This window comes from Suillus fuscotomentosus (genome assembly GCF_016647785.1).
Source record: "Suillus fuscotomentosus strain FC203 chromosome Unknown F5891scaffold_17, whole genome shotgun sequence".
Classification (NCBI taxonomy): Eukaryota; Fungi; Basidiomycota; class Agaricomycetes; order Boletales; family Suillaceae; genus Suillus; species Suillus fuscotomentosus.
In genome coordinates, this window is record NW_024539529.1 from 264,002 (window position 1) to 282,521 (window position 18,520).

At 46.8% G+C, this 18,520-nt stretch overlaps 6 protein-coding genes across 6 annotated transcripts; 3 read left to right on the top strand and 3 right to left on the bottom strand.

Annotated features, from left to right (window-relative positions):
- Positions 1-809: 809 nt before the first annotated feature.
- F5891DRAFT_161552 (uncharacterized protein) lies at positions 810-1,750 on the bottom strand. The gene has a single exon (XM_041370726.1). The coding sequence runs from the start codon at positions 1,531-1,533 to the stop codon at positions 1,054-1,056; it is 480 nt and encodes a 159-aa protein (XP_041227949.1). The 5' UTR covers positions 1,534-1,750; the 3' UTR covers positions 810-1,053.
- A 1,316-nt stretch (positions 1,751-3,066) lies between these two features.
- Positions 3,067-4,548, bottom strand: F5891DRAFT_162036 (uncharacterized protein). Its single transcript, XM_041370730.1, has 5 exons — positions 4,301-4,548; positions 3,951-4,240; positions 3,803-3,881; positions 3,423-3,751; positions 3,067-3,369 (listed from the first exon to the last, which is right to left on the bottom strand). Exons 1-5 carry the CDS (start codon positions 4,368-4,370, stop codon positions 3,211-3,213), a joined length of 927 nt encoding a protein of 308 aa, XP_041227950.1. The 5' UTR covers positions 4,371-4,548; the 3' UTR covers positions 3,067-3,210.
- A 1,107-nt stretch (positions 4,549-5,655) lies between these two features.
- On the top strand, positions 5,656-6,695 carry F5891DRAFT_162044 (uncharacterized protein). Its single transcript, XM_041370731.1, has 4 exons — positions 5,656-5,682; positions 5,738-6,089; positions 6,138-6,216; positions 6,265-6,695. Exons 2-4 carry the CDS (start codon positions 5,833-5,835, stop codon positions 6,469-6,471), a joined length of 543 nt encoding a protein of 180 aa, XP_041227951.1. The 5' UTR covers positions 5,656-5,682; positions 5,738-5,832; the 3' UTR covers positions 6,472-6,695.
- A 224-nt stretch (positions 6,696-6,919) lies between these two features.
- F5891DRAFT_1172088 (uncharacterized protein) lies at positions 6,920-8,290 on the bottom strand (the record flags this gene model as incomplete). The annotated part of the gene is made up of 6 exons (XM_041365570.1): positions 8,061-8,290; positions 7,804-8,003; positions 7,663-7,771; positions 7,336-7,576; positions 7,277-7,297; positions 6,920-7,155 (listed from the first exon to the last, which is right to left on the bottom strand). The coding sequence occupies exons 2-6, from the start codon at positions 7,923-7,925 to the stop codon at positions 6,920-6,922; spliced, it is 729 nt and encodes a 242-aa protein (XP_041227952.1). The 5' UTR covers positions 7,926-8,003; positions 8,061-8,290.
- A 114-nt stretch (positions 8,291-8,404) lies between these two features.
- On the top strand, positions 8,405-12,694 carry F5891DRAFT_1023802 (DNA mismatch repair protein). Its single transcript, XM_041361301.1, has 25 exons — positions 8,405-8,502; positions 8,554-8,885; positions 8,935-9,147; positions 9,199-9,340; positions 9,392-9,478; positions 9,529-9,710; positions 9,770-9,887; positions 9,939-10,000; positions 10,051-10,158; positions 10,238-10,239; positions 10,283-10,505; positions 10,558-10,680; positions 10,728-10,899; positions 10,958-11,021; positions 11,069-11,130; positions 11,181-11,276; positions 11,324-11,347; positions 11,395-11,435; positions 11,488-11,659; positions 11,746-11,857; positions 11,909-11,994; positions 12,017-12,088; positions 12,141-12,208; positions 12,259-12,301; positions 12,356-12,694. Exons 1-25 carry the CDS (start codon positions 8,457-8,459, stop codon positions 12,583-12,585), a joined length of 2,880 nt encoding a protein of 959 aa, XP_041227953.1. The 5' UTR covers positions 8,405-8,456; the 3' UTR covers positions 12,586-12,694.
- A 4,003-nt stretch (positions 12,695-16,697) lies between these two features.
- On the top strand, positions 16,698-17,918 carry F5891DRAFT_1023819 (uncharacterized protein; the record flags this gene model as incomplete). The annotated part of the gene is made up of 6 exons (XM_041361302.1): positions 16,698-16,834; positions 16,892-17,067; positions 17,088-17,156; positions 17,186-17,210; positions 17,259-17,295; positions 17,378-17,918. Exons 2-6 carry the CDS (start codon positions 16,978-16,980, stop codon positions 17,916-17,918), a joined length of 762 nt encoding a protein of 253 aa, XP_041227954.1. The 5' UTR covers positions 16,698-16,834; positions 16,892-16,977.
- Positions 17,919-18,520: the final 602 nt, after the last annotated feature.

Sequence of the window (18,520 nt, forward strand, 5' to 3'; positions counted from 1 at the left end):
TGCTGCAAGGGACGATGGGACTTAGAGTGCTCGCAGCTCAGCGAATGTTTGGGCAGTTACCTTGACCGGCCTTCAAGTTAGCCCGGTGATCTTCGAATCCGCATAACCATTTCAAATTTGGTGCCCAAGCTACGACATATTCACAAACTGATTCAAATTCTTTTGCCATAAAGCTTTGAAGAAAGAAACATAATGTACAAATTTCTGTCCTTTCAATATGATATCCTGTAAGTCGGGTCTCACATTCAAGATCTGTCACATGTCACCTCTGTCATAAATTCGTGCTTCGGGTGATGTGAAGGACACGACGGGCGCAAGACGCTGAGAGACAACGGTTAGCTCAGAAGCGACGTTATTGAGTTCTGTCCCTCCGTCTGGTTTTGCTTGGCCGATGCCAACAAAACGTTGCGTGGATGCATCTCGAGAAAGTTGCTGTCTCGTACGAATGAGTGCCATCGATGTTGGGGTGTAACAGGAGATATATAAATGGGATAAATAGTGGTTCTTCTTCTCGTAGAGTCCCGCTGCATATAGAAGTAGTGTGAACTCAACAGTGGGATGCATGAACCGGGTTGCATCATGTATCGAGAGCTTAAACTACAGGGCAAACAACATTATTCCAGAGCTCGTGTAGGATGTTGACAATTTCAAGTAATTCGAGTTTAGGATCGGACGAACAAAATTCCTTTGTGAGGGACTGGAATATTTCCGAGACATCGGCTCGTGTGATATCAAGTGGAACGTGGATAGGATCTTAGACACTTGTGATGATCAAGGCATCAATTATCGTGGTTGTAGTTGCTTGCGTTGACGACGATGACTGGACCATCTTCTACCGTCTGCTGGAGGTACGCCAACAGCGAAGGCAGGAGGAAACGGGAAAAATGAGGTAGCGTGCGGATACGTGAGATGACATCATCCTATTGCACAGTCATCTGTCGGATGTGTTGGGACTGATCTTCAGTAGACCCATAGAACGTGTTGTAAAGGCGAAGGCTGAGCTGCTTGAACTCTGCTGCCAAGGTTGCACCAGCGTCACCAGACATGGAAAGTTTATCCAGTGGTATGCAGAAGTGCTCCAACTGGGTCCAAAATACTCCACGACCTTGTTCCACCAGTTCGACAGCAGTAGTGAAAAACCATTGCGAACACTGCACGAAAACACATCCGTTTGCAAAGGATAATAAATCTATCTTCATCACATCGAAATGGCGTGAGAAGGACGACAGAGCGGCAACGCGCAGCGAGGAATCTTAGGACAGTTTGATGGGCGAGTAAGGCAGAGCCGTGGTGGAACTGTTCCGCAGAGGTAGCCCATGACTTGGCAGCATCAATATTACTAAGAGAGACTGTATGAGATACTTGTGAGGGTTGTGAATAAAACCTGAAAGCCTCGTCCAAAACTGGCGATAGACCTAGCTGTTCGAATTTTGACACAAAAGTTGAGAGCCAGCCCCTGGAGAGACGCGAATCGATAAGAATGGCCAGGGGGATGGAGCTCCAATGCAGCCCGATGGAGCTCGATGGCCTCATCAAGGTCGGTCAGGACGCCCCGTCGCCAGAATCTAACTTGAAGACAAGATTGTCGATAAACTTGGATCAGTGGGGACGACTTTTGGGACAGCTCCGCAACGCCACTCGCCACCTCTCTACATCGTCTTTATTGCAGAAATCGGAACTTTGAGATAGTGAGAATCTGTGAGGAAAATCTATGCCCGTACATTGCCCGGCGATGAGTCCTCGACTAATAACCATTGGGAGCAAATACATATAATCATAAACTGCAAATATTGGCACCGGTGTTGCAGTGAAGTGACTTCGAGGCCAGCCCAGGGCTACTGGCACCGTGATACGTATGGGCAAGTTGTGCTTGGGTCTTTACGGACGTGCTGAGAACGTCGCCAAGAGGCGAGCCGTCAGCGCTCGGAGCCTGCCGCTCGTGGTGAGCGCGTAACTCGAATGGTAATCACGGGCTTGAATAACTTAAAGGTCGGCGTTGACATGTTTTTGGCAGAAGTGGCGTATTCTTAGTCTGTGTAGACGTCAATACGCCAAACCGACGTCCTACGAGGATGTTGTTTGTTGTTGTTGTTGTTGATGGAGATATTTGTCAACTAGCAGGTCGAATCATTCACTGATCTCTTCCAGGTGATTAATGTTTGATGTCGCACAGCGCGAGGATGACTCAAAGCTCTTAGAGATTATGTTCCCCGCATGATGCACGACGCAATCGTCCAGAAAACGCTCAATAGATGTTTGCAGCATACGCAAGCCACGCGGATTTGACGACAGGTTCAACAGTCGGAAAATATCTCACCATGGTGACATGGTCACTCCTGCCGAGGATATGAGGTTGAGTTCTGTAATGTTTGCTTATCAGACCACATTGACATTCCTAGATCACCGTGTTTCTCTTTTGTTGTCTTCTGTGGGACTGATCCAGCAAGGTCGTGTATTCTGGACCGAGTTAACATGGTTCCACATACTACTCGATGAAATTTTCATACCAGGTAGCACTGGCTCAGTCTTGGCTGAATGGTTCAAGCAACTGAGCTTTCGCGTAACGTGTTCTATCACTAAAGACCAGTTCCCGCACATCCAACAATTGACCCTGCCACGGGATGATACCGCCTGCATGCTACCTCGTCCAAACGGCTCGCGTCGTGTACCTTGGATTTGAATTGGTGAGTGCCGTTTGCGCTCTGAATGCCTTTTTCTTTGTAGAGAGCGATAACCACGTTGATCACACGTTTCCATGGTTGGATTCTCAGAATTACTGGAGACCAGGCGAACGAATCGTTCAGCTCAGAGCAAGCTTCAGGGTCACAGGCACACATGCGAATAGACTCATATTTGGCCTGGAAAGTATCTTGGAATAGCTCAGCACGTTTGGCTATTCAGATCCCACATATAGCACCCGAGTTGGCATCGTTCCTCTCGATTTCCATATTTTCGAGCTAATCTCAGACTATCGCCAGACGTGCAGCGTGAAATATGTCCTTCGTTCTCAGGCTGACCATATTACGATGCACTCCAGGACTAGTTATTTGGTTTAGACAAGTGTTTTTTAAATTCGCTAAACTAGTAGTAAGTGTAAGAGTATAATAATAATGATAAAGTTAAAACGGGTGGAAGATATCCTGCAAACATTGTGATTCGAATGCTAATAATTTGGACGTGGATGTGGCACCATATACCAGAACCCTACTATTATGGATTCTTACTGTTCATATCACTGCTGCTGCTAGTAGAAGCTGAGTTGTGATGGAAAGTTGCATGCAGAGTTGTTTGAGTGATGTTAGAGGCCATGTCTTTTGACCACGCAACCCCTGAAGCGATCCTTAAAATGATGAGCTGGGGTGTCAAAACCTAGCGAAGTATTAGTGTATGACAGCTCATCGTAGTAGTGCAAGCGAACGTACCACGAAGGCTGCCCAGACTATTTCTACCGCCGTCGCACTTGGGATACCTTGGATATAGGTGGCGAAGCATGCGATTCCCAGAACTGTGAAAGGGAGGGCAGACTCCACCAGAATTGCCATAATGCCCGTGTAAAAAATTCTCTGTTCATCGTCAAGAACAGATCGTACTCTGCGATAAAAGAATAGTAGTCGGGAAAAGATTAATGTAGTCACAATTATGTTAAAGCTGACAGTTAACGCGACCCATGAAATGCCGAATTGTGCGGTAAGGCCCTGCCATAGACTTGACATTGGCATAGCACTCTCAATCACCATCATGACAGCCATAGCTGCACAGAGCCATGGTCACTTTAGTACAGGATGGACAACGTAGCACGTACTGGCAGATCCCAGGTATATAATTGCAGGGATGACGATTACTGGCAATCTTGACTCCCAAATAATGTAACAGCGATAAAGCTTTCATGATCATGATATATATGAGTATTGAAGCTCAATAACGATATTATATATATGTTGTAAACTCACCAAGAGTCCGTCCGTCATCATATTTGCGAGGGACACTGCCGAAGTGCCAAAGACATTGTACCAAGCGGCCAAATTTGAAGCAAAAAATGCAGGAGGGCCACCAGGGTAGTTTCGCCTTTCTATCCACATTAGTTCACAGAAGGCGTTGTTACTTGCGATACTGATTGTCAAAAGAAGCAAGAGAATGCCTCCAAAACATATGTAGAATATCCTGTGCTGCACTTGCTTGATCTCGGAGGTCCTACTAGTAAGCAGGTAGGTAGAGTAAGCATATAGGAATAAATTTCCTCCTGTGCCCGGGGAGTACGAGGTGTCAACAAGAGACTATTACTCATATGATAGAAGTTCACCATAAACGGCTGTGGAAATGGTATTCCCAACATACATAGCACGCTCCGTAGCAAGTTCGGTGGACGCCATGAGGGATACGGAAGGAGACACTGTGGGTTGGTTGATAGGACGATCACTGGCTATCAGCGTTTCAGCTGCATTAATATATAAAGCAACAATACTTAGTTATAGGATCACGGCAGAAAACATTTCTGGTCCACGGCGAAGCTGGAAAGACTGGTAGATTTGATGGCACCACACACTGTTTACGTTATGTTTATTCCGAGTCGCGACCCCGGCTCGATACAATCATTCCTTTGTGTTTCAAGTTAGGTCGCGACTGGATCTCTTGTGGACTACAACACAACAACCAGGGACCCAAGGCAGCGAGCAGTTGATTTACTCACTGCCATGTGCCGCATACAATCAGCCCATGGTCGTGTTCTTCAAGTTCTAATACAACAGTTAACCTCTCTGTTGAAAGTGTCGCGAACATGAAAATAAGACCAATAGACTGGTAAATACCACTTCACCTCAAAATCTTCTGTTCCTTTTCCAAATCATGTATTAATCTCCCCGGCCATCTCTTGCTCTTACTCTGGCGCCAATTTGCTGCATCACAACCCTCGCCATTTCGGATACCTTCGCAGCGATTCAGAGTTTCAAAGTGTTGATCTTGGTGAAGTTGATGGTGGCGTTCTGAACACGCTAGTTGCCAGTATGCCCGAAACCGTTGTGATGAAGGAACTGACTTCAGATGGTTTCAAACTTTCATATCAATTTCATATCAACTTTTAGAAGCGTGTGTAAAGTCACGCTTTCACAACAGGTTGTAAGCTTACCTCATAATCCTGTCCGCGATAATCAAAGCGTGCTTTGATTTGGCTTTGATTATCCCTGCCTTTTGGCCGATTGTCGCCTTTGCAAGGGCAAATTCTCTTGTGCTTCGCAAATCGTCCATCTGCCCTCTATCGGAACAACATGTCAGCTGACATCAAGGAGGTAAGTACTTACATTTGATCTGAGAACACACGACTGACGCAGTGCTCTAGGAATACAAGAAAAAGATTGCGGCGCGGGTGAGTATGACGATTCGCGCCTGCTCTACCTGGTGAAATTGCCGAGAAGACCATGAGACGTCATCTACGTACATGAAACTCATATGGGTGACATTGTATCGTTTTCACCGGACTAATCAAACCTTAGATTTGGTATTTGGCTGTTTCACCATCATGCGATACTTATCGCATGATGTGATGTTGAAACTTGATGGATTTTACGTCACGTTTACGTGCCATCTGATACAATGCCCGTGTGCCCGAGTCCTAAGTCTATTGTGAGAACACTGATCAATAACGATCCTGTACCAGGAAGGAACAAAATAGATGATTAATAACTTTTAGTACGTGGAGTTATCTTTCGTTGTGCCACATACCATTAACAACTTTCCGTACAAGCTGGCTATTGTTGATCAGTTAACAGGTATCTATCATCACCGTTGCTTGTCACGTAGCTCAAGGATGCCACAGAATCTCAGTTGGATGAATCGGTCATGATATGTACCAGAGGTTATGTCGATTGTAAGATAGCCTTCAAACTATCAACAGGCATAGTCGCGATGTCTTCCAATCCAGCTCCATTACTTCACGTCGTGACCGGTGGGAACAAGAGTCTCAAAGGGCCATTGTTCTGCGCGATGATCAGGGCCTGCCTACTAGCCGGAAGAGTATACATCGCAATAGTCATTGATACAGGAGTTATTGCTGGATTAGCTCTCTGGTTTCCTCCAGGGAAAGTTCTTTGGAAAAAGTCAGTTGTAATTTTTGCTGGTCACGCAAATTTGCTCACCATCAGGAGTGATGCGCAGAAAAACCATGGCTTCAACCACTTCTTGGAGTCTCTGTCATCCAAGACCAGAGAATGGCAGACTACCACTGTAAGTAGCACTGATTCTTACTGTTCTTACCGTTGATGTCTATCAAAGTATGGTTCTGCATTGGCCCCTTTCATCAAAACGGCGCTGTCTCATGTGCGTCCAATCCTGTCATCCAAATTTTTCTTCGAATTATTTTCAGACTGTCGACAGCTCCTGGAAGCTGTATTGACAGGTCTGTCACGGCAGCGGCAGTTCATGCGTGAATGCGTCAGAGCACTTACTGGCGATTTCATACCCACCGGCAAATGTTCTTGAGTGTACTTCCAACGTCTACATCAATCTTTCCTAACCATAGAAGAAAGAAGGTCGAGAACCACCAGTTAGAGGGCTAAAGACGGTTCTGAATCTGGGAAATCAATGCCCTTGAAAGGACACTGAGCAGAATAGACTCAGTGAGTCTTCAATTTGAGTTCAACAACGAGTGTGGTATCGTAGTATATGACGCACACCCGGGCCATGCAAGGGACTGAAATAAATAAACGAGGGCAGCGAATCATCTGAGTCTATGTAAGAGACCAGGGGAAAGAGGCAAAACGAGGGTAGGTACGTGAAATTAGTATTATGGTAAGTAATGTACACAGATGTAGCGAATGTGGGCTGAATAGGTATACTCTATATTTGACAATCTGGTTGACGGCGATGGCCATATTCGTCTACTGGCTTGAAGGAATTGATGGAGCATTGAATATATCGATGATGCCTGTCATTCGGTGATTCCACAAGCCTTGTCACCCACGACTACCGAAAATCCCCCTCGTTCGGTAAGAGAGACCACAGGTTCCAGAGCAGGGAGATTGCCTATTCCGATTCGGGGTGTTTCGGCTGTCTCTGCAACTTGCTCAATAGACAGAATAAGATATTCGTCTTGCGGCGAGACTGCATTTCCTTTGTCTGCTGCAGCTCTGGGCTGTGTGCTTTGGCCCATGTAGAACATCCAAGCTAACTTCAGAGGTTAGCATTATCGGCTGAGCGAGAAACGACTCGGATCTGAACCGAGCCAGGGTGAGCCTATAATTCAATCACGTTAAAATTTTCCTGTATTCATACCAAGAACACTTACCTAAAGCAAAGTAAGTCGATCCTGTTCAAAATAAAACCCAAAGTGACACGTCGAGAAACCCGTTGGGCAGACAGCAACAGTGTAAGAATGATTCGTGATAATGTCTCCATCGCCTTGTGTGAAGCACATCTGAGCCAGCCGACCAAGCCTGCGGATGAGACGACCTGGTGAATTGCAATTGTAGACATTATTAGAATGTTCCAGGCGAGGGATGGCTCTATTAAAGTCCCGGATGTGTACGTAGAAGGAACCCCCTGCAGGGAGTTCTTCCAGTCTTTGTCCGGATTCAGGAGCACGATACTGAGGCAGAGCATGTGGCATTTTGCTGCCGAACACGATGATTATGCCATGGCTTGGATGATGCGAAAAGCAGCGTGCGTGCGTACTTGGGTCCCCACTCTGACTGTGTGGCCTTTGTTACAAAAATGGCCATATCGACGACTAGAATCACCTGCCATGAGCGCGACAGGACCTCCAAAACCATGATTTGCGACTCTAGAGATGACACGTAGTCAGGCCGGGCTCACAATGCCAACAACTGCTGTTTCTTCAAAACGGAATTCAAATGGAAGTCAGACTGCCACATGGATGCCAATTTCTTGAACGAATGCATTTTGCTAGAAGTGTCGACCCAGTCCGGAGTCTCCATGGAGTCCTGAGCATAAAGTTCTAATACGCATTAAATGTCGGCGAAATTCTGGGCCATATGCCAAAAGGTTTTGCAGGCCTAGTGTAATTCAAAAGTCAGCACATAGGAATCATAAAACCACGTGAAAGAACGGACTAATACACAGCATGAAAGGTCTTTGAAGTGAAGGAGGAGAATATGACTGTAGGAAGCGAGAACATCGAACCGGCCGGCGCACACATGTGATATTCCCAAGGGTTATGGTGTGGTACTGCTCTATCGAGTCGAAACGTGACAGGGGAGAATTTCACATTGAAACATTCCATAAACACCCGTGGTAAATGTATGAGATTGTTGAAGCTTAAGCTTAAGCTTCGAAATTTGAACATTTGAACGTTGAACAACGCTTCAGAATTACATGACAAATGATTAACGAAGTCTTACTGAAATGGCAGCAGATTTGCAAACGAGAGCGGGAGCAATTTTCTCGATACGCGTGACGCGACGCGTCTTTTGCTTCTTCCTTCTATTATCAAGTCAAAATTTAGTAGCATGGCTCTCATGTATGGGAAGGAAAAAGATGCAGAGCATGAATTGAGTGAGTCTTTCATTGCTCAACGATAGAATTTTAATTCTGACCTGAGACCAGCCTCTGATCCCGGTTTCGTTTCCTTCTTTTCCAAACTCCCAAAGAAATCTCCTGAAACTGGAACGATCCGTCTATTTGATCGCACAGACTACTACTCTGTCCACGGGCAGGATGCTCACTATGTCGCAACACACGTCTTTCGTACTAACTCCGTCCTCAAGTATCTAGGTACTGGAGGCAAGGCTGGTGGTCTTCCGAGCGTCACGCTCAGCCACACCCTGGCTCACTCGTTTTTGCGAGATGCCCTCACATCTAAACAGCTGCGCGTAGAAATATGGGTGCCTGCACCTGGGCAGGGAAGGAAAGCTTCCAAATTCATTTTGGAAAAAGAGGTGAGCAAGTAATGTCGTCCCTTTATAGTCATAATCAACCATTCGAAAGGCATCACCTGGAAATCTCCAAGCTGTTGAAGACCTTCTCTTTGTCAGCTCCGATGTTACATCGGCACCTATCGTTTTAGCTGTCAAAGTATCATCATCGTCAGTCATGAACAAAGCCAAGACCAAGTCAATCGGCATTGCCTTCGCGGATACCAGTGTGAGGGAGTTTGGGGTTGCTGACTTCATTGACAACGATCTTTTCTCGAATCTTGAGGTGGGTTTACTAGTTGCAGACCGTCATCGCCATCTCCTCACACTGGAGTAGTCTCTTGTCATACAACTTTCGGTCAAAGAAGCCATTATTCCCACCGGAACAGTATCTGGGACAACGGACCGCGACCTCGACTTGAGCAAGCTAAAAGCCGTGTTCGAGAGGTGCGCCGTGGTTGTGACCGAACGTAAACCAAGTAAGTCAACATTTATGCGATTTCTTAAGTCCATCTAATTCCAGGTCCTAGGCGAGTTTACTCCAAAGCATGTGCAAGACGACGTTAAAAAATTAACGATCGATTCAGAAACGGATTCAGACTCTGCTGCTTCGATTCGTGGGTTTTGATATCTAAACTGCATAAACAACACTCACAATATTATTTAGCTGAGCTCTCCCTTCCTTCAGCCCCGTCTGCACTTTCTGCCTTGATCAACTATCTTTCTCTCCTTGCTGATCCCTCCAATCACGGGGCATACAAGTTACGAACACACGATCTAGCACAATATATGCGCTTGGATGCTAGTGCATTGCGTGCACTGAATCTGATTGACGCCCCTGGGAGTGCTGTAAGTCATTTAAGATGCAGTTCACACTGATATCTTCCCTGCTAACGGTCTCCCTGTAGGGAAGTATCAATAAACACTCAACCCTCCTTGGTCTGCTAAATAAATGCAAGACTGCTCAAGGAACTAGGCTTCTCGGGACATGGCTTAAGCAACCCTTGGTAAATCTGCACGAAATACGTACGCCCGTTTTCTTACTTCACTTGATGTAACAAATCTTTAGCCTTGCAGGTAAACGACAAGACCTTGTGGAGACATTTGTAGATGATGGATCTTCTCGGAGAATACTGCAGGTTAGTACCATACCCTTTGTCAAAGGGCGTCACTTATTTTCATTCCACAGGATGACTACTTGAAGCTGATGCCTGACCTCCACCGACTCAGCAAACGATTCAAGAAATCTATCGCATCTCTTGAGGATGTTGTGCGTGTATATCAAGTGGTCCTCAAGGTACTTTGCTTCGATTCCCGGCCCTCAGTGTTACTTACTTTACCCAACTAGTTGCCCAGTTTGCTTGAGACCCTCGAAGGTGTCCAATACGAACACGAGGAGCACAAGGAACTGATCGATGAAGTTTACATCAAACCTTTCCAGGTGCGCATGTCATAGATTCATTGAATTACATTATCACTGCTCCCTCTAACACTTGCTGTTACCAGACTGTCAACGAGAATCTCGTCAAATATGGCGAAATGGTGGAGTCAACGCTAGATCTCGAAGAACTCGAACATCATAATTACGCGATCAAGCCTGACTATGATGAGCGTCTGCAGGTTCTGGCAGATAAACTTGTGGAGGTTCATATTATGTCTATCAGAATAATGGCGAACAGGACTGACGTTTTCTCAGATCCGGGACGGTCTTGATGCTGAACATCGTGCGACCGGCAAGGATCTCGATCTCGATCTCGACAAGAAGTTGCACCTCGAGAACTCCCAGAATTATGGATACTGCTTCAGGTTGACGAAGAACGTACGCTTCCCGTACTGCGGGATGCCATGAGCTCACATACCCATCAGGACGCGAAAGCCATCATGCGGAACAACAAATACATTGAACTCGGAACTGTCAAGAGCGGAGTCTACTTCACGACCAAGAAGCTGAAAGCACTTTCCACGGACCACCAAGAGGCTACGCATGAATATCAGCGAACGCAGAGCGGGTTGGTGAAGGAAGTTGTCAGCATTGCATGTAAGATACTCCTTTCACCACGACTTTCGCATTCACAGATGCCTTTTCCTTTGTACAGCAACATATACGTCCGTACTCGAGAATCTCGACCACATCATTGCACACCTGGACGTTATTATCAGGTGAGCCCCGCGGACTGGAGCTTGCACATGTGGTAACGATCATTCAGTTTCGCTCATGTTTCTGCAAATGCTCCTGAGCCATACGTGAAACCAAAAGTCTCGGAGAAAGGCAAGTTTTGGAAATGATGTTCGACGCAGGAATTGATCAACGCACGTCAGGTTCTAGCGGCTTAATATTACGCGACGCGCGACACCCTTGCCTCGAAGTTCAGGACGATATAAGCTTCATTCCAAATGATGTGGAAATGGTGAAGGGTAAGGTTTATGGCACTGTCACCGTTACATGTCTCATGTGCTTATAGGCGAGGGTGAATTTCAGATAATCAGTAGGTGCTGCTCCTATACCGTTTTAACAGAGCTAACCTACCGAAAGCCGGTCCAAACATGGGCGGAAAGAGCACGTATATTCGTCAGGTGCATCAGCTATGTCATCATTCACAAACGTCATTCTCAACCTGCCTCATAGGTTGGAGTCATTGCTCTCATGGCACAGACCGGATGTTTTGTTCCTTGCTCGGAGGCAACATTACCGATTTTCGATTCGGTGCTTTGCCGTGTGGGTGCAGGTGACAGTCAGCTGAAGGGTGTCTCGACTTTCATGGCCGAGATGCTTGAGACTGCTTCGATCCTCCGAGTAGGTGGCATCTACACAAATCTTTCCTCAGTCTGACTGTCGTGCACTGTTCAGTCTGCTACTCAAGATTCTCTCATTATTATTGATGAGCTCGGCCGCGGTATGTCTTCTGTTGTACGATGGGGCACATTTTGTCAATATTTGCCTTATCTTCAGGAACTTCAACGTATGACGGATTCGGCCTGGCATGGTCTATATCTGAGTATGAGAACAATATTTATTTCCTGAAGTCATAGTCTGACGGCACCTAAAGGCATATTGCATCCCACATCCGCGCTTTCTGCCTGTTTGCTACTCACTTTCACGAGTTGAACTGCCCTCGACCAGGAGCTTCCTCACGTGAAAAACCTCCACGTCGTAGCTCATGTGAACCAAGAAGATGCATCTGCGCCGCGTGAGAAGGATATCACGCTTTTGTACAAGGTCGAACCAGGTGTGTTTCGATGTCTCAACCAAACCTTTTTCTCTGAAACTTTTGGATGAAGGCGTTTCGGACCAAAGCTTCGGTATCCACGTTGCGCAACTTGCCAACTTCCCCGAAAATGTGGTCAAAGTCAGTTCTGAATAGAACTGTTCTTATAATGTCCGCTGACCGTGTTCTAGCTCGCAAAACGGAAAGCAGATGAACTAGAAGATTTCGCAACTGGTAATTGTTACAAAAAAATGTCAGGAATCTGTCGCGCTGATGTTTGCTGAGCAGGACAACAATCAGAACCCGAGCATTCGGACGAAATCACCGAGGAGGGCATCCAAATCATCGAGGAGTTACTGAAAAAGTGGGCCTCCGAGTCTTCAGCTGATGATGAGGACGTCATGATGGACGATGTGTCACACGAGGCTCAGCTAGCTGAACTGCGGCGGTGTGTCGAAGAGTTCAGACCACGCATAGAACAAAATGCGTGGGTACAGTCTCTGCTCACGTCTTTCTGATCTCTTGCTATCTTATTTCCTTGTTATCCTCGCTATCATTGCTCTGTATACCATACATAATCAAACTGCACTGGATCATTTATTACTGTCGCATCTTCCGCATTTGCGTCCTCGCCTTCAACGTGATTGGGGGAACTTTAGAGTCCAAGATTCCGTGGTGCAACTTTTCATTTCTGTGGGTTCTACTTAGCTATTGCTAGACCCTGGACTAGACGCCTTTGCCACCGGCTACAGCGATAGGCCTACAGCCGTACACGATCAAAAGGCATGGCTTGCTCATTATTGGTGGACGATACTATCCCTTCCACTGCAATCGGCACCCCACAGAAGTCGGCAGTCACGCAAATGTCACTGTGAGTCATGATATGTCACGTAGGCCAATTTTAAAGTCAGTTCGGCAGTCAAGCAAGTGGGCAAGGTCAATTAGTATTCGTTCGAATGAGCAAGTATAGTATTGAATAGTAGATATACCTAAGTACGAGGGCGACCGTTATTAGAGCCCGTTCAGCAACCGATGTTTGAACGAAAAATTTGGGAAATCAAATGTTACCAGTCGGCACACACTACCGAAATTCAAGCTCAGTCTGAATAGTGAGTGAGCGGCCGATAATGTTGATAACGTTGATAACATTTACGACGATAATCTGAATAGCTATGGATGTAGATGAGCCTGCTCATAACCGCTTTAACATACGACCACTCACAGTCCCACTCGTTCGACCAATAGTGCAACAAAATCGTCCCCCCCGGCCTCACCATGCTGTGCTTCGGCATCGTATCATTCGCTATGTCGCGCTCATCCTCAGTCTCCTGCTGGCCGCAGTGCATGTCTTCATGCAGGACACTGATGAACCTGAGCCCTATCACACCTCAGCCCTCACAGGGCAAGAGTGGGTGATAGAACTCATCCTTGGCCATCCCGATCGCATTCGTTGTGAGCTCGGGGTCAATGTTGAGGTCTTCGAGAAATTGATAGAGGACCTTCGCGCCCTTGGTCACCGTGATTCACGTTACGTCTCACTTGAAGAACAGCTATCAATATTTCTCTATACGTGTGTGACAGGATTAACTGTCAGACACGTCGCAGAACGATTCCAGCGTTCAAACGCTACCATCTCTAAGTTCGTATTTTGATCTAGATGTCACACTCACGCTGGTACTGACACTCTCATAGGTATTTTCGCAAGATGCTAGACATCTTTGCATCCCACCCTTTCTACACCGAATATGTCCACCTCCCCGCTCCTGATGCACCAGTCTCGAGTGCCATTCGCGACAACCCGAAACATTGGCCGTACTTTCGCGATGCTATCGGCGCAATCGACGGGAGTCATATTCACGCGTTTCCTCCCTCAGCCAGTCGCCACCTATACTACAACCGCAAAGGTTTCGTATCGCAGAACTGCCTCTTCGCTTGCAACTTCGATCTTCAGTTCACCTTTGTGCTAACCGGATGGGAGGGGTCAGCAACAGATGCTCGGCTTTGGGATGTAGCGCACCATGATGACTTGGACGTTCCGCCTGGAAAGTACCTTCTTGCAGACCTTGGTTTCCCCTCATCCCGACAACTTTTAGTTCCGTACCGTGGTGTACGGTACCATCTAGCAGAGTGGGGTTGTGCTAGCGTCAGGTAAGTACTTTTCTCTGCAGTGTATCTCAACTAAAAATACTCATTTTAGACCGGTTAACAAGGAAGAACTGTTCAACCTTCGTCACGTGTCTGCTCGCAACATTATTGAACATATTTTTGGCATCATGAAGTGGCACTTTCGCATTCTGTTAGTATCGCCAGAGTACAAGATAGCCATCCAGGCTCGCATTCCCACGGCACTGTGCGCTCTGCACAATTATATACGTATTCACAACCCGGATGAAGAGCCGCTCCCTCACAGGGCTGTATTTAACGACAACCCTACCCATCAGGGCCAACCTGCTCAAGGTGGTCCTGATGTTACTGATCCAATGGTTGAGGATGATGTTGTTGACGATGTAAGTGCGAATGTCTTTCGTGATCGCATGGCCACAGAGATGTGGGAGGACTACCAGAATATCTTACATGAGCGCAATTTAGTAGACATCGCTCACTCATTAGACATCGACGAGGATCCAGAGGACATTGAGGACATCGACCAATATTATGGGAGCGAGGATGACAATGAAAGTGATGCTTAGAAATACGTTACATTGTAGTGTACATAGAGCTACAAATGATAACGTGCGGTTCATCTAATGTGGTGCAAACAAATGAAAGGATACAGCAATGCATACGGCAATGAGTGAGACAAAAAGTAAAACATGACGACAATGACAATGTTTAAAACACACCAAATTCCCCCCTGGCAGCCTGGTCAAGAACAGATCGCAAGTAGGGGACCCGTCTTTCAGGCTTGGCAGCCAAGTAGATGGCGCATACTGCTGGGCTCCTTGCAAACATGTTCATGAGCGTGACGGACTCATCTTCTGTAATCAGCTCCTCCTCCTGCATGGCGAGCACAGCCTGTAGCCTTTCATCCAACACCTGAGTTTCATTTTGGTCGGTGTTGGATGCCGATGTGCAAAGGCTGTCCGTCAGGCTGTTGATGGAACCTTGCAGGTTCATGAAGACGGCAGTGCTGGCAGCGTCTTTGGCAGCCTTAGAGCCTTTGTGACTGCGGCCGGCTTGACTTTTACCTTGTGTCGACAACTTTGGCTTTTTGTCAACATTGGAGGCGTGGGATGAATCTACCAGTGACGTAGTTTGGGCGGTGCTGGGGGACAAAATCATGTCGGAATGCGAGCGTTTGCCCGTACTGGAGGGCACAATAGAAGAGGGGGGAGGGGGAATGTTCATGGAACTTCCAGCGACTCCAGGAGTGATGGATGGGAGGGCTGACTTGATCTGGTCCCATCCAGCTTGTGGCGCAGTAGTGAGTCTAGATCCGCTGGCCTCAGCATTGGGAGCCTCCGGTGCTTGCATGGATAAGGAGGATCCACCGGCTTCAGCATTGATAGGAAGAGCCACTGATGCTCCCGCAGCCAAGGAAGCTGGATTGTAGGCAGATGCCCCCTGAGCGCCACTCCCATTTGGGAGAATCTCCGACATCTTTTGCCAGTGTCTCCATCCGTTGTTTTTGAAAGGTTTCATCACCTGTGAATAGGGAGTGAGTAGTAGACAAGTAATAAATACAAACATACCTTGTTGGAATTATTAGCGGTAATAAATTGGTTCCACTGGAGTTCCGCTGCTTCCCCCTGAATATTGGCGCTGTTAACATTGTCCCAATGACATCCGGATCGGTTGTTGCGATATCTCTTGATGGCATTGTAGATTTGTTTCAACTGTAAGGGTTATTAATGATAAGTTAGTGATGCGGCTAGGGAGTAGGATACAAAGACATACTGCTTGCCATTTCCTCTTACACTGTACCATGTCCTTGTCTGGGCATTGCTTCTGAAGTCCCACAAGTTTCTTTGCTGCCTCATGGAAGGTCTCATCTTTGAAAGTCATCCCAGCGATCTTTGACACCTGCGATTGGAGATAGACCAGGAATGCATCGACCTCCTCCTCACACCACTGAGCTTTAGGTTTACTTTCACCCTTCTGAGTCATCATGTAGAGTTGGAACTGAGTGCAGAGGATGATGGCAGCTACAGTTGAGACGATCTGCCTTCGCTGATAAGAACTGATTCATTGTTGGCTTGTGCTGGCAGGCATAATTAGAGTAGAGTTCATTGAAACTCCGTCACAAACGGCTTCCACGCCGTTCCAATGCAATCCATACATAAACATAAATTTTGTTCAAACAACGGTTGCTGAACAGGCTCTTAGTGCCATAGTTGTAAAATCGAGGTGGATATATAGGGAGACCATGTGCATTGTAACATGACGAAACACGACTCACATTCTGTTCTTTTGCTGCAGTATAACCCATTTGCAATTCTCTGAATTGAAACCTGAATGCGTGGCTCATATGTCGGGTCTGACGAAGCTCGCAGCTTTCCTCATCTACCGCTGCTAACTTAAACTTGCGAATGCGGACGCGCAGCGCTGCACCAGTCGGCACTGCCAAAGTGGGTGCATTTTGAAACTCCGTCATGGCATGTATCGGCAGGTGACATTTCTGTGTGACTTCCAGTGTTCTGCCGGTCAGTGAACCAAGTTCACGGTCATTGACCAGATTGCGTGGGAAAGCTGGCGAACTTCGTCGACGTTCATCTGAACACGACTTTCAGGAGTTTCCTGGTCCTACTGTAACGAACTATACTATATCTGGTCAATGCTAGAATCTTTGATTATCCTCGTGCCGCTTCACATATCATTACTCACATAGATGCATGGTTTTCGTGTGTTCAGTTCAAGGGTACGTTTTAAGGCTTAGAACTCGAAGATGGACTCCCGACTTTTGACACACCATGAAGATCGGCAAGAGATCAAACCAAGGATGGTGGTGGGATCACTTCGTGGAGCACCCAGGTTATGCTGTCAAAGACCCAGCTTCGATGGTCAGTGACTCAGTGGAAAGGCAAAGGTAGTGTGTGCAAGGCTCTATGAGCAACGTGTTGCGCATGAGCAGGCAATGGATGAGCAGCAGGTACACTTGGGCCAGCGAGATGCACCAAGGGACGAAGTGGAATAGCAGGCACTCGTACACAAGTTTGTTTCATAGCTTTCTGTTACTAACTTAATGTACTAGTTTGGGCTAGTGGCCCGAATGATCCCCAACGCACCTGGTTAATCAGTCGGCCGACAACACTATTATGTCACTTGCGTGATTGTGCATTGCACTCTGAGGATGTCCGTTCACAAGCACAGCTGGAATACAAAATGGCGCAATCGGCTCTCAACTGAGACACTCACCCTTCTGGCAGAACTCAAGATGTATGTTCACGAAGAGCATGTACGCAACAATGTGGTCAAGAAGTGGCTTCAACGCCGGTACTGTGACACCGAGGCCACTGACAAAGCAGAGCCTACTCAAGTAGTTCATGCAGTTGGCGACAATCTATCAGGAGAAAGCAGTGAACGGGAGCCACGCAGCCTCGCTTTCGAGAGGCGAGGGATAAGTGATGTTGCAGCAGACCTTATCCGAGCTGTTCAGGAGGAGGAGATTTCCACCACAGAATCAATGCACTCAGTCCCCATTGGTGCTGCCGGTGCCGGTGGTTCATTCTCCCGCATTGCTATCAGTGACTTACTCAACTATTCTCGTGCGGAGGAATGGTTTGGATCTTTTTATAAAGTCGCTATTCGAGGTTTGGATGCTGAGCTTGAGTTATATGAGCTTCTTGACTTAGATGCCGAGGGAATTGATGATCCAGACTTTCCTCAAGTTGATGATGTTCTTGACGAGTAGATAAATGAGCAGTGCTACCAGATGTTATAGTAGTAGTAGTCGAGTACTTTCCATTCTGCGATTGTTGACGCACCGTGTACTGCGGCACTTTGAACCTGCTTCATCGTCCAATCAGATATGATTATCTAATATTCAAGCAGGACATCTGGCACTGCACGAGTTCAGTTCACTTGCATTCATGGGAAAGTTCGCGGCTGAACGTACGTTAACTTTGATAAACGTACACTGACCGGCAGAACACTGTGTGGAGGAACGATACACGCGGGAGGTTTTATGACACGCTAGAACAAAGGTACGAGTCTCAGTATTCGTTTCGAATCTCTATTAACAATTGTTTGTACCTAGAACAAAGGTACGACTAGATGTACGTCAGCGCTTGCGCTCGAACGTTACAGTGGGACTTGTACTTACGTCTCAGTATTCGTTTCGAATCTGAGACGTTTCGACGAAAACAGCGTCCTCTTATACGGTGAGTCTGCCAGCAATAGCTTTGATGAAAAATATATACTTAAAGAACGAAAAGATTGCCGACGTTGACACGTCGTCGACGTTCTCCGTTTGGAGACGCTCGCACTCGATGTGCTCTATTCTTCGGCCGTATC

What these genes read in the sequence shown, in the direction of transcription:
- F5891DRAFT_162036 (XM_041370730.1), bottom strand. Translation starts at nt 4,370, where the DNA reads ATGGCGTCCACCGAACTTGCTACGGAGCGTGCTATGTATGTTGGGAAT. An exon ending in CATTTCCACAGCCGTTTATG is followed by an intron (nt 4,241 to 4,300) that starts GTGAACTTCTAT and finishes CCCCGGGCACAG; the next exon opens with GAGGAAATTTATTCCTATAT. An exon ending in TAGTCTGGGCAGCCTTCGTG is followed by an intron (nt 3,370 to 3,422) that starts GTACGTTCGCTT and finishes ATACTTCGCTAG; the next exon opens with GTTTTGACACCCCAGCTCAT.
- F5891DRAFT_161552 (XM_041370726.1), bottom strand. Translation starts at nt 1,533, where the DNA reads ATGAGGCCATCGAGCTCCATCGGGCTGCATTGGAGCTCCATCCCCCTG.
- F5891DRAFT_1023802 (XM_041361301.1), top strand. Translation starts at nt 8,457, where the DNA reads ATGGCTCTCATGTATGGGAAGGAAAAAGATGCAGAGCATGAATTGA. An exon ending in CTTCTCGGAGAATACTGCAG is followed by an intron (nt 10,001 to 10,050) that starts GTTAGTACCATA and finishes TTCATTCCACAG; the next exon opens with GATGACTACTTGAAGCTGAT. An exon ending in ACCAAAAGTCTCGGAGAAAG is followed by an intron (nt 11,131 to 11,180) that starts GCAAGTTTTGGA and finishes AACGCACGTCAG; the next exon opens with GTTCTAGCGGCTTAATATTA.
- F5891DRAFT_162044 (XM_041370731.1), top strand. Translation starts at nt 5,833, where the DNA reads ATGATATGTACCAGAGGTTATGTCGATTGTAAGATAGCCTTCAAACTA. An exon ending in GGGAAAGTTCTTTGGAAAAA is followed by an intron (nt 6,090 to 6,137) that starts GTCAGTTGTAAT and finishes CACCATCAGGAG; the next exon opens with TGATGCGCAGAAAAACCATG. An exon ending in GAGAATGGCAGACTACCACT is followed by an intron (nt 6,217 to 6,264) that starts GTAAGTAGCACT and finishes TGTCTATCAAAG; the next exon opens with TATGGTTCTGCATTGGCCCC.